The following is a 12,240-nucleotide window of genomic DNA, read 5'->3' as shown; positions in this document are numbered from 1 at the left end:
TTTTCTAGATCTCTGCTGTACTGCGATGCGCATCTCACCAACATCACACTGTGCTCTTCAACGTCTGTTAAGAGGGCAGAGTTCGTGTTAGGTGTTTTTACCACAGTTAAAAAAGGAAGAAGAAGAAAGAGCCTCATGCCAGGCCCTGATAAGGCCCTTCCTGCTGCTGTCTCCTTCCTGCTGGGGCTGCTGCCTCCTCTGCTCCTGAGCAGCAACTGCCCTCCCTGAACTTCCTCTGTGGCTGTGCTGTTACTTAGAAGTAAAGGCCAAGGGGAGGCACCGAGGCAAAGAGAAGTTGCATGCACGTTCCTCTTAGAAGAGCGATCGCAATTCAGGTCTGCTAGATGCTCACCTCGGTGTGAGGACTCTTCATATCAGCGGTTTAAGGGCACGAAGCCTCCGCTCCGGCCTCTGCCCCAGCGCTCTCAGATCAGTGGCTAATACACTGGTGTTCCATCTTTCCCCCGACCCCAGAGAGCGGGGTTAGTAGGCAAGCTTGGCTTGTCGGCTTGCATTGGAGCTGTTATGAGAGGTGTTTCCCAGAAGTCTGTCTGGGATGGGGTGAAGGGTGTATATTGGGGGGGCAGTAGTGTTCAGGATCCTAATCTATTGCATGGGTTCTCTCTGAAGGAATCAGAGACTAATGACCCGACCACACTATCTCTAAAGGAACTGGGGGCTCGCGGGCACCACTGTTAGAAACTGGGGGAACCATGGCCAACAGGTTGGCAAGAGCCAGTGGCCCCTCACCTGTTTGAGTGGGGCTCTTCCTCTCACAGAGTTGTGGGTGGATTTGGGGGAGGCTGGACCCAGGGAAGTTCATGTTCACTGAGGCTTCTGTAGTCAGGGTGCCGTGGGCCTTGGTCCCCAATGGGGTGACTCAGAAGGTCTTAGTCTGGCCAACTTTCTCCTTTTGGGCACTTTGGGATTTCCAAGCCCATTGCTGGCCAGAGCCCTAAGCAAAGTTCAAAATCAGAGGGCCAGGCTCGTAGCCTAGTGGGTAAGGGAGCAGGACCCCACATGGCCAACCGTGGTTCAGATTCAGGCCCGGTAGCGTGAATAACAAGCCAGGCATGTGCATGCGTGTGCCTCAGACCCTGACAGGATGGAGCGGTGCAGGAACAGGGACTGCGGGTGACCATGCCCCGCTAGGGGTGCTTCTCCCTCTCTCTGCCTCTCTATGGTGAGCACGCTTGTCCTTTGGCACTTGTTTAAATAAAACAGAGACCGTGTCTCCTTGGCTCAAGGACGAGAGGGGAGGGGAGGCTCCAGGAACCCCCCTGGGGACCAGGAGGGACTACTGAGCATCATCCTGATGTCTCTTAGAGGCTGAGAACTGGCCCACCATCAAGGTAAAGGGCAGGTGGGCATGTCCTCACTGGCCTCCAAAGGGTCACACTCAAACGTCCACGTGTAACAAGTGTGTTCATGTGGGAGGGGCGCCCTTCTCAAGCTGTTTCTCCTCGCTCCAACTGAAGCGTATTCAGAGACATCATTGCTGCGGTGAGGCATCCAAGACATCTTGTCCCTCAGACAATTAAAAAATAGTTACTTATTTAATTTTAAGAGAATTATTTACTTTTATTTGTTATTATTATTATTATTATTAATTTGACCAGAGAAAGGGAAAGTGAGAAAGCAAGCTGCCAGAACTTGAACCATGGTTGGCCATGTGGGAGTCCAGCACCTCAACCACTGCCCCACCTGCCGGTCCCATTGATTTCATTTTTATTTATTATTTTAATTGACCAGAGAGCAACGGAGAGGGAAAGTGAGAAAGCAAGCTGCCAGGTCTGGGATTTGAACCACGATCAGCCATGTGGGAGTTCAGCGCTTTAACCACGATGCCACCTGCTGTTCCCACGTCAGACTTTTTTAATTATTGAGATTATGCAAGCAACATCCTTTAAGACATCAATTCCTTCAGACAGTTTTTATTAATATCATTTGCACAATATCATTTAAGAGAGGCCATTGCCTCCCAGAGACAGCTTTCGTTAGCACCTTTCCCCACACAGAGGTAGTTCTCAAAGTCCAGGGGGGGGTCTTCAGAAAACACCCCCCAGCAGTTGTGCTGAAGAGAGTTGAGCAGGCCAGGCTCCCAGCTGTGGCCCCAGGAAGCTCGGCCCCTAGGAGGTAGGTGAATGGGCAGGGAGTTTGGGGAGCCAGAGGGAGGAGGAAGAGTGGAGGAGGAACAGAGGGGGAGGTGAGAGGGAAGGGGAAGGAGAGAGGGAGAGAAGGAAGGAGGGGGAGCAGGAAGAGGGGGAGGGGGAGGAGAGAGGAGGAGGAAGGAGGGGAGGAGAGGAAGAGGAGGGGGAGGGGGAGGGCAGGGGAAGGGGAAGGAGGGAAGAGCCCAGCACCGGGCCCAGGAGGCTCATGGTTCCCCTCACCTGCAGACTCAGAACCACGTCCTGCCTGGGCAGGGGACATCCAGCCTCTTGCTCCAGAACCAGGAACTCACTGCAGTGTCAGAACGCACCCTGCCCCCATGTGTAGGGAGGGGTCCGCCAGAGATCTCATGAACCTGAGTCATCATAACCCAACTTGACTAGCTCAAGGAAAAAAGATGAAAAATGTATATAGAGAAGGTGCTCAGCAAAGGGGATGTTGAGCTGTTTCAGGGACGTCGGAGTCCGGGGCTGGCAGGTCCCCTTGCTGTCTTCCTCTCGTGCTCCGCCCAGGCATGGTGGACGCCTTACTCCAGGAGTGGGGACTCAGCTCTGAAGTCTGGGCTCCGTCCCTGCAGCTCCCACAGGACCCCGACCCCGTGGGCTGGGGACAGGGCACCTGCTGCCTGAAGACTGCAGCAAGGTGCTGGCACTCGGTGGCAGTCACACCTCAGGAGGGCCCAGGCTGCGTCCCACGCTTTGCAGAACAGGAAGGGTGCTCCAGCCGCCAGGTCACCCAGTCACCCTGTGAACTCGGGGTGCTTCCTCCACGTCCTGCATCTCTGGAAATGGGGCCCCGGGGAAGGCTCCCGTCTAAGGGGCCGGGCCATTGGTCAGAATTTCAGAGTGCAAGTTTATATAGACGGGCTGTTCCCATCGATTCTCGGGGACCCTCCGAGACCCCTTCAACCAGAGGACAGCGCCGACCAGGACGAGCAAGATGGGCACCTTCACAAACACCAGGAGCACGTAGTGGGTCCTAGAGAAGGACATGCCGTCAGAGCCTGGCCCAGCCCGCCACTCCCCTCCCCAACAGTGCGGGCCATGCCAGCTCAGCAAACCTGTGACCCTGGGCCTGGGCCCTCACTCGGAAGACCCCCCCCACCCCCCGTGAGCCTCCTCCGGGCTCAACCCCACGGGCTCCTTGGACAGTAACTGCTGCTCTGTCCTGGGCCCGTCATCCTCGCTTCACCTTCTGGGCCTTCCCTTCGCAACGGGAGCCCCTGGAGTGCCCTGACAGGTAGTCTTCCTTCCTCTGTCCCTGCTGAGGCTGGTCCTGGGAGGGCCATCCCTCCCTGCTCTGTGTCTCTCGCTGTGGAATTGGCATCCGCCCTGCTTTCTTATCGACTGACTGATGGGGGACGATCCTTCTAGAACAGAGACCTGCAGAGTGGCTTTCTAGGGAGGCTACACTGGGCAGGCAGTAGGTGAGGACGGAGAGGAGGAGTCGGGCAGTGGGTGGGCTTGGGCCTGGACTCCAACTGCCAGGTGACAGAGCACAGGCAGGAGGGCCCCAGGCTTGACTTCCCCACAGGAGGGCCCCAGTGGGGCCGGGGAGAGGACCGCAGCCACTCACCGCTGGAAGGACATCAACGTAACCGCGCTGCTGGTGGTTGGCATGACCAGCTGTTCAGGAGGAGACCTTGGTGTGGTGGCTTTTCCCTCTAGAAACGGGCAAAGTCGGCCACGGGTCAGGACACAGCTGGGGGTTCGTGCCGCTCACGGTGTCCCCCACCCTTCCAGCCCTGCTCTGCTCCCGACGAGGAAGTGTGTCGTCAGATACAGCCTGTCCAAGCCCCGTGGAGTCCTCTGAGGCTCAGCCCAGTCACGCTTTCCATCCTCGCATGGCGAGAGATAAAAGGAAGCTGCGGCGAGGACCGGCTTCCCCGGGGAGGGAGAGCACTCCTTCTGGACCGCTTCCCCAGCCCTGTAAGTGGGCCCATGGTTGGGGGGCTAGGAAATCCCTAGTCCTTTCCATTGAGCGGTGCCTGAATGAGGCTGAAGAACAGAAGGTTCTGGAAATGGCGCATCTAGTTCCCAGGGGCAGTGAGAGAGAGGGGACCAGAGGCTGGTGAACGAGAGGGCACATTCTGGCCCAGCAGCGAGCGGGTGCAGGAGTGCAAGGCCTTCATGACGGGCCAGCTGGTAGCAGAGTGGTTCGGGTGACTGGAGCCCACGGGGCTGACCCTACTGTTCAAGCCGTGGACGCGGCAGCTTGAAAAACAACACCAGCATGTGGGTATGTGTGTTCGTATCCCAGGAGGAGAATGGAGGAGGAGGGATTGTGGCATGGCCGCCCCTCCCGGGGTGATTTCTCACTGCTCCCCCAGCCCTCATCTCTCTGGTGTGTGCCCTACAACACACTTAAAAAACAAAAACTTCAGAAAAGCTATGTGGGCCATGTTGGCAAGTAGTTGGGCCATGGCCTCCCGAGACCAGCTCCCACTGAGGGACCCCAACCTGCCAGTCACCTTTCGCTGCGGCCCTGGCCTGGCAGCTCGCTCCAAGGTCTGGGCTCTGGTCATGCTTGGTGGCTCCCTGCTGAGAACCTTCAGGCGGGCCCCTTGGGTCCCCCCCAGAACCCCTAAGTGCCTTTCTCCCTAAAGCTTCACATGGGCCATACCTCAGCCTCTGTCCCTCGGTTGCATGTCTTAATCTGTCCCCTTCCTGTCCCTGCGATCTTCTCAGCTTCCCCTACTTGGGGGTCTGGGAGCTCACCTGGGTGACTTTCCAGGCCCACTCCACCCAGCTGCAGCCCCTGGGTCCGTCTTTGGCTCCAACCCTAACAACACAGGCGCTTAGCCTAAAGCCACGTTGTCTGTCTGCACATGGCCACCCAGCGGGCCTGCATGGACGCGGCTGAGGGCATGCTGGGTGGGCCTGAGAGGGGCCGTTTCTCAGGCTCCAGCAACTGAGGCAAGAAGACCTGGAGTTCCTGGGCAGGGTCTAAGGCCCGGAAGGGCCTTCGGAGCAGCCCAAGGAGTCCCTGCCACTGCTTCAGTGGTGGAAGCTGTCCTTCCTCTTTAAAGCACCTACGGCTGTCCACCGTCCGCAGGTCTCCCGGGTCTTCCCTACTAGCTGCTCATGTACCTGGTACCTGCGGCCAGAGGAAGCAGGAGAGGAGGTGGTGGGGACCCAGAGCAGGCAGCGCCATGAAGTGCCTGGGGCCGCCCTGGACGGGCCATGTTCCAGGAGCCAGTGCTGGGATCCTCCAGGCTGCCCCAGGTCCAGGGTGTGGATACCAGAAGACCGCCTACTCCCTGAGTGATGCCCAGGGCCTTTCGTGGGCATCTGAGGCCAACCTGGGGCTCAGGTGAGAGACCGTGAGGCTGCCAAGAGGGTCCAGCCCTGGGAGGGCAGAGCTGGGCTGTGGGACACCAAAGCCAGGGGTCCACAGCCCGTGCCCACCCCAACACCAGCCAGACCCGCTGGAGCTGTGATCTCCCCTTCCTGTCTGTCTGTCTCTTATGCTCACAGTCATTTCCCTGGCGTCCTTGGGGAAGGGGGCAAAGCACAGCCTCGTAGTGGGGAAGGAAGTTCTTACCGGGCTCAACGATCACTTTCACCCGTGCCCCAAGGTCAGTTCCGAACTTCTGGATCCCACACCAGTACGTGCCCGCGTCGTCCTGCCTGAGCAGCTCCATGGTCACCGTGAACTGGCGGGCTCTCCAGTTGTCCCTGATGGACACACGGCCACTCTTCTCCTCTTGCTCTGAGCCTTGGGTTCGCACAAGGATACTGCACCATTCCCAGCTGGCTCCTCGACACCACCACTTTTTGTAGGTCTCCCATCCTGCGTCGTAGCGACACTGTACAGTCACCGACCCCTTCTCTGAGCCTTTCATACACCCTGGGCCTTCGATGGAGAAACAGCCTGGAAAACAGAATCCCAAGGAAGAGGTCCTGCTGCCCTGAGCCAGGCCGGTGGCCAGGGCTGCACGAGGGTCCCCAGCCTCTCAGCCACCCCTGAGCACTTGCCTCCTCACATCCCCCTCCTTGCAGTCCAGCCCCCCGAAGCTTCCTCAGGGACAATGCTCAGGCCTCTTGGGTCCTGGTCTCCCTAGGCTTGCTGACCACAGATGACAGTCCTGACTTCTGTCACCTCTGTCCTCACCCTCTCAGTGCCGATCTCACCTGAACCCCTCCTTCTCTGGCAACTCTGTCTCCAAGGCCTCAAATGCATCCCCTTTCTCTCCCTCCCCATCCTGGCGTAACCAGTGGTGTGTTGGTAAATATTTACGACCCGGACCCTGGGGAAAAAGCTCTGGTTTGTAACACCTGCCAACCTCTGCAGTAAATCAGCCCGCCGCGGCTGACATCGGCTGTCAGTGTGATGGCACAGACACGGCTGTGTTTTAACGGATGTCCGCAGCCAGCTCTCAGGGACCAGTAGGGGGGACTTGGGTTTTCTCTCCTGCCTTCCTCTGGCCTTACGTGTCCCCAGGAAGGAATTGTCCCGTCTCTGTGGTTTCAATGCCACCCTATATCCCGGTGACTCCCAAATCCCTATTCGTTGCCAAACTTCTCCCCTTAGTTCCAGCCCATTTACCTCCGGTTATCTTCACCCAAAACCCAATAGTCACAACCGAGCGCACCGCCTCTCCTGGCCGGAGCGGCGAGCTCCTATTTCCTCCCTAAGGGGAGTCTATGCGCACAGGCAGCAAAGCCTGGGAGGAGCTGCGGGGGTGGGGAGGAAGCTGGATGGGATCCTTGGGGCTGCTGCTCCACTCCAGTGAATGTCCGGAGGTGCCTCTCTCTCAGCAATAAACACGTTTCTTTCCTCCTTCTTTCGTTCTTCCTTCCTCCCTTCCTCCCTCGCTCTCTCTCTCTCACTTTTTTTTAATTGCCAGAGAGTATCTGCACTCACCAGAGAGAGAGAGCACCCGGCCATGGAGCACGGTCACTCCACAGTAGAGAGAGCACCCGGCCATGGAGCACGGTCACTCCACAGGAGAGAGAGCACCCGGCCATGGAGCACGGTCACTCCACAGGAGTGAGAGCACCCCGCCATGGAGCACGGTCACTCCACAGGAGAGAGAGCACCCCGCCATGGAGCACGGTCACTCCACAGGAGAGAGAGCACCCGGCCATGGAGCACCGTCACTCCACAGGAGAGAGAGCACCCGGCCATGGAGCACGGTCACTCCACAGGAGAGAGAGCACCCGGCCATGGAGCACGGTCACTCCACAGGAGAGAGAGCACCCGGCCATGGAGCACGGTCACTCCACAGGAGAGAGAGCACCCGGCCATGGAGCACGGTCACTCCACAGGAGAGAGAGCACCCGGCCATGGAGCACGGTCACTCCACAGGAGAGAGAGCACCCGGCCATGGAGCACGGTCCCTCCACAGGAGAGAGAGCACCCGGCCATGGAGCACGGTCACTCCACAGGCCTCTCTCCATTTCTCCATCCCTCTGGGATTTTGGACACCCATGCACATGCACCTGATGTGTTTTTCAAGCCTCTGGGGCTGGGATTCTAACCTCAGACAGCCAGGTGGGATCCCCTCCCATAACCACTAGGCTGCAGTGCTGGCCAGACTTGTTCCTCGATCACACAGAAATGTGTAACGGAGAAGAATCACAACGCAAGCTTCTCTGGACCGTCTCCTGGTCCCAGAGCCTCAAGCCCAGACCAGGGTCTGCAGCACCAGACAGGAGCCGCCTCCTCTCACCTTGGGCCTATCCCTTCAAGACATTTTTGGCTTACACAGTGGTGGTCAGCAGAAAAATGCTCACTCCCCCCAACAGGCTTGCTTTTTCACTCTCAGAATCTGTAACTATGGCACCTTACGTGGCCAAAGGGCCTTCGCAGGTGTGAGTTAAGGGTCTGGCTAATCATTGTGCAGAGGGTGCCACTCCCACGTGGCTGACCGCAGTTTGAATCCCAGCCCCAGAGGCAATATGCCAGGCCCTTGTGCCCAGGACCCTGGCAGGAGGGAGATTTGGAGGAAAAGGGTTACAGCATGACCCTTTTCCTGGGGGATCGCTGGGGGATCGCTGCCTCTCGCTGGCTTTCTCATGCACACGTATGCACACGCCCTCTGGCACAGAAGAAAAAGCGAAGGATCTGGGGATGGGGGCTTTCCTGGTTATCTCGGGGGTCTTGTGTATCACAGAGGCTGACGTAAGTGACAGAGGGTTGAAGGAGAGTTAGTGTCAGAGTCGGAAAAGGAGCTGCAGAGGCACACTGCCGCCCTTGGAGATAGGGGACGGGGCCACAGGCTGAGGCCTCGGACCCTGGAGAAGTGAGGAAACTGATTCTCTCCTGGAACCTCCAGAAGGGTCGCAGTCCACTGACCCCTTGGGATTAGCCAGCAGGACTGGTTCAGATCTCTGATCCTCTGACAGAGAGAGAATGAATTTGGGATGTTCTCAGCCACCGAGGAGGTGGTCATTGGTCACAGCGGCCGTAGGACGCTAACAAGGTGTTGAATCTGCAGAACCCGCTTTCTGCTTTTTAGGCCGACAGACGCCACTGTGGGGCCGAACTAGGGAACGGGGCGTCTGCACTGGCCCTGCCCTCCTCTCCATCTGCCACAACCGATCGGTAACCAGTCAGCAACTCTCCCTGAAGGAGTCTTTTAGTCCTCGCTGTCGTCCATGAGGACAGGGTGACATAGCAGCGAGTGTGGGCTTAGACATATCTTCCATGAGCTAGTTGGGCAATCCGGGCAAGTTGCTTAACCTCTCTGTCTCACTTCCTTATTTCTAAAACGGCCACGCTATTTTTTTTTTTTCTTTTTCTTATTTGTTTTTAGTTTTGGCTAGGGGAGCTGTTGCTCACCAGAGAAAAACAGAGAGAAAGAGAAAAAGCGAGAAATCACGCCCCCAGAGGATAGCTCCGCTGCCGTCCCTTCTCCCCATTCTCCTCTCAGGATTTCGGGCATGCACGCACACATGCCTGGCATGGTTCTCAGACTGCCAGGTCTGAACTTGAACCACACAGTGGGCCATGAGGGATCCAGCCATCTTAGCCACCACGCCACCTCTAGGCCCAGGCCACGCTACTTTCTGCCTCAAAGGCTGTTGCATGAGTCGGATGTGTGTCACACCCCAGGCGTCCAGGGATGCTCGGTCAGTGACAGTCCCGGCAGGTCAGGACCTCACGTGCACATGGACTGTGGCAGTAGCACCTGGAGAGGTTTCACCAGCTCTGGAGTGGCCCTCCCCCAAGCCTCTCCCCATATCGCTGCCTGCGGTGTGGACCGAGACCCTGCCCACCTCCCTCTCGCTGCACTTCTGTGAGCGCCCGCACCTCCTCAGGGCTCTCCTGCGGCCGTTCTCTGCCTCGGAATGCTGGAAAGTGCTTTAATTTGGCATCGTGTCCTCTTACAGCCTGGATCCAGAGCCTCTGTCCCATGCTACCTCCTTCTCACTACAGACCACATCTCATGTCTGTTTTGTCGCCCCCGACCCTGATGTGCCCTCCCAGGCCTGAATATTTCTCCCCATCAGAAACGTCTCCTGTAGCGCCCACCCTTCCCCTGGTCACCTTGGACACCTCTTCAAGGGCAGACTCCTCTGCCAAGTCTCATTCCCCGTTCCCAGCTCCTCCCTCCCATTGCTCCTTGGAGGAGCCTGGGTGTCACGTGGTAGTTAGCACCGTTAGCTGTCTCTCCTTTCCTGTCTCCTTCACTGGGATGCTCACTCCCAAAGAGCAGAGATATTCTGTTAGGTTTTTTTTTCTCTCTCTCTCTTTCCCCCTCGCCCAGGTCTGGTGTCTTGCCCAACGTCTGGCTCCTGGTATCAATAAATTAGTGTTTGTGGGTCGGCTCTGTGGCCTAGTGGTTAAGAGAGTCAGATTCCACGTGGCCAGCCGCAGTCCAGGTCCCTGACCTAGTGGCTTGAGAAATAGGCTCAGCACGTGGGCATGAGTGCCCGCAAATCCCAACAGGATGGAGAAACAGAGGAGATGGCAGCAGGACCATGCCCCATTGCGGGGTGCTTCCCCCCGCCCTCGTCTCACTCTGGTAAGCACTCAACCTCTTATAATTAAAAAATAAATAAATAAATAAAAATAAACTTGATGCATGTTTAAAAAAGAAGCCAGCCATGATGACCTTGGGCTCGATCATTTCCATCCTGTGGCTTTCATTGCCACACCAGGAGACAACCGAGCAGAGTGTAGATCGCAGCCCTGTGTGCGGAACACGGGAGACAGACTTCAACGCCGCTCGTGGGGCGTCGGGCTAGTCAATTACGGTCTACTCCGACTGTGCTTAGAATGAAAAAGACTAATCTCCAGATCATGCTAGGAAAGGTACTCAGGGTATATTATTCTTAGGTTAAAAAGGTTGCCTAAGAAAGTGTCTATGAGTTCATTCCTGTGGTTTTTCTTTTTCTTTCTTTCCTTTTCTTTTTTTCCCAGGTTTTTGCCATGAGGCATGTGCATTTGCCAGAGAGAGGCAGTGAGAGAGAAAGTGAGAAATCACCCCCCGGGGGGAATGGCCACACCACAATCCCTTCTCTGTTCTCCTCCTGGGATTTTGGGCACACAGGCACAGGCACCTGGTGTGAATTTTAAGCCGCCATGTCTGGGACTCAAGCTGCGGTTGGTCATGTGGGAGTCCAGCCCCTTGAACCACCACACCACCTGCTGGCCCCCATTCCTGTGGGTTTTATTTACAGTAAGTACTTCAGAAAAAAAAATCTAAAAATATGTTGTAAACTTTCAATAGTGGTTAGCATTGAGTTTGCATTGTATGGGGAAATTTTCACTTTTTAAATCATACATGTCCATTGTATTGAAATGTTTACAATGATAAAATTGATAAAACATCAAGGAAAAAATGTTTTACATAAAAGTGGGGTCCATGACCATGGTTGCCAAAAGATGGTAACTGCTGTACATTAAAATCGAATGCAGGATTCAGCAGATAGGGCCATTTTTTTTGTCTTAAAAGAAAAATAACATGGAGCCAGCAGTGGTCGAGGTGCTAGACTCCCATGTGGCCGACTGCGGTCTGAATCCCGGACCCGGCAGTTTGCTTTCTCATTTTCCCTTTTGCTTTTTCTCTCTCTCAAGTCCAATTAAGATATAATAATAATAAAATGAAATAAACAATTCTTAAAAAAAAAAAAGAAAGAAAGAAGAATAATACAGGGCCAGCCTGGCGTGGTAGTTAAGGCAGTTGCATCCCACATGGCCACCTGCATGTTCAAGTCCCAGACCCAGCTGCTTGAAAAACACACTGGGTGTGAGTGCGTGTGTGCCCAAACTCCTGAGAGGAGAATGGAGGAGAAGAGATTGTGGACTGGCCTTCCCCCCGGGGGGTGATTTCTCACTTTCTCTTTCTCTCACTCTTTGTCTCACTCTAGCAAAGCATACTCACCCCCATAGCAAATGAAAAAGTCAAAAAAGAAGGAAAGAAAAGAGAAATAGTACAGCTCCAGTAAAAAGCAGGAGTCTGACAAAGATTGCATCTGCCTGCAATCGCCAACCGCAGGGGGAGGCGCCGCTGCATTGAAACAGACGTTCAGGTAGCCTCGGCCTGGTCATTTAATCTGACTGTAATGCTGTCTAATGGGATGAGTGCATTTAAGAAATACATGGGGCGGGGGGCGGATGTACACTGGTTATACAGAAGGAGCCATAGACAGTGTCAGTGTCAGTGTGAGGGACAATGGAGTGCAGATGCCAGGGCAGCCATCAGCTTGGAGCAGAACTCCAGGGCACAGAGCTGAAGGGTCTGGAAAGCATGAGGCGGTTTAAATTTCAGTCTTCATTTCTGTGAATCTGAGCTGTCCATGTTCTCCTCTGGGCTGATCCTGGAAGAAAATTTGCCACCCGTGCAAAACCTCTGTGTGAGTCCGGCCTTAAAATCGAGAGAAGGGCCGGAGCTCTGCGTCTGGGCTGATAGCAAGTGGCAAGGCAGCTGGGGTGGGCCCCAGAGGCACGCCTGGGAGTGCCAGCCAGAGACACAGAAATCTTGAGTGGCACTGGGCTTCTCCCTGGGTGGGGGTGGTATGGAGCCCAACTTTTTCCTTTTCCTTCTTTCTCTTTCTTTCTTTCTTTCTTTCTCTTTCTTTCTTTCTTTCTTTCTTTCTTTCTTTCTTTCTTTCTTTCTTT

General features: G+C 55.6%; 1 protein-coding gene across 1 annotated transcript in view; it reads right to left on the bottom strand.

Moving 5' to 3' along the window:
- Nucleotides 1-2,299: 2,299 nt before the first annotated feature.
- The window catches only part of CD300LB (CD300 molecule like family member b), a 12,813-nt gene continuing 2,872 nt past the window's right edge, over nucleotides 2,300-12,240 (bottom strand). The window contains exons 2-4 of the mRNA XM_006145941.2: nucleotides 5,713-6,042; nucleotides 3,745-3,832; nucleotides 2,300-3,147 (exon numbers count right to left, since the gene is read on the bottom strand). Coding sequence (XP_006146003.1) covers nucleotides 2,982-3,147; nucleotides 3,745-3,832; nucleotides 5,713-6,042 — 584 coding nt within the window. The 3' untranslated portion in view covers nucleotides 2,300-2,981. The remainder of the gene's footprint in view (nucleotides 3,148-3,744; nucleotides 3,833-5,712; nucleotides 6,043-12,240) is intronic.

Source organism: Tupaia chinensis, unplaced genomic scaffold (assembly GCF_000334495.1).
Source record: "Tupaia chinensis unplaced genomic scaffold, TupChi_1.0 Scaffold000159_1, whole genome shotgun sequence".
In the NCBI taxonomy this organism is placed as follows: domain Eukaryota; kingdom Metazoa; phylum Chordata; class Mammalia; order Scandentia; family Tupaiidae; genus Tupaia; species Tupaia belangeri.
Note: the sequence above shows the minus strand (reverse complement) of the source record. Positions and strands in the feature narration are given on the sequence as shown.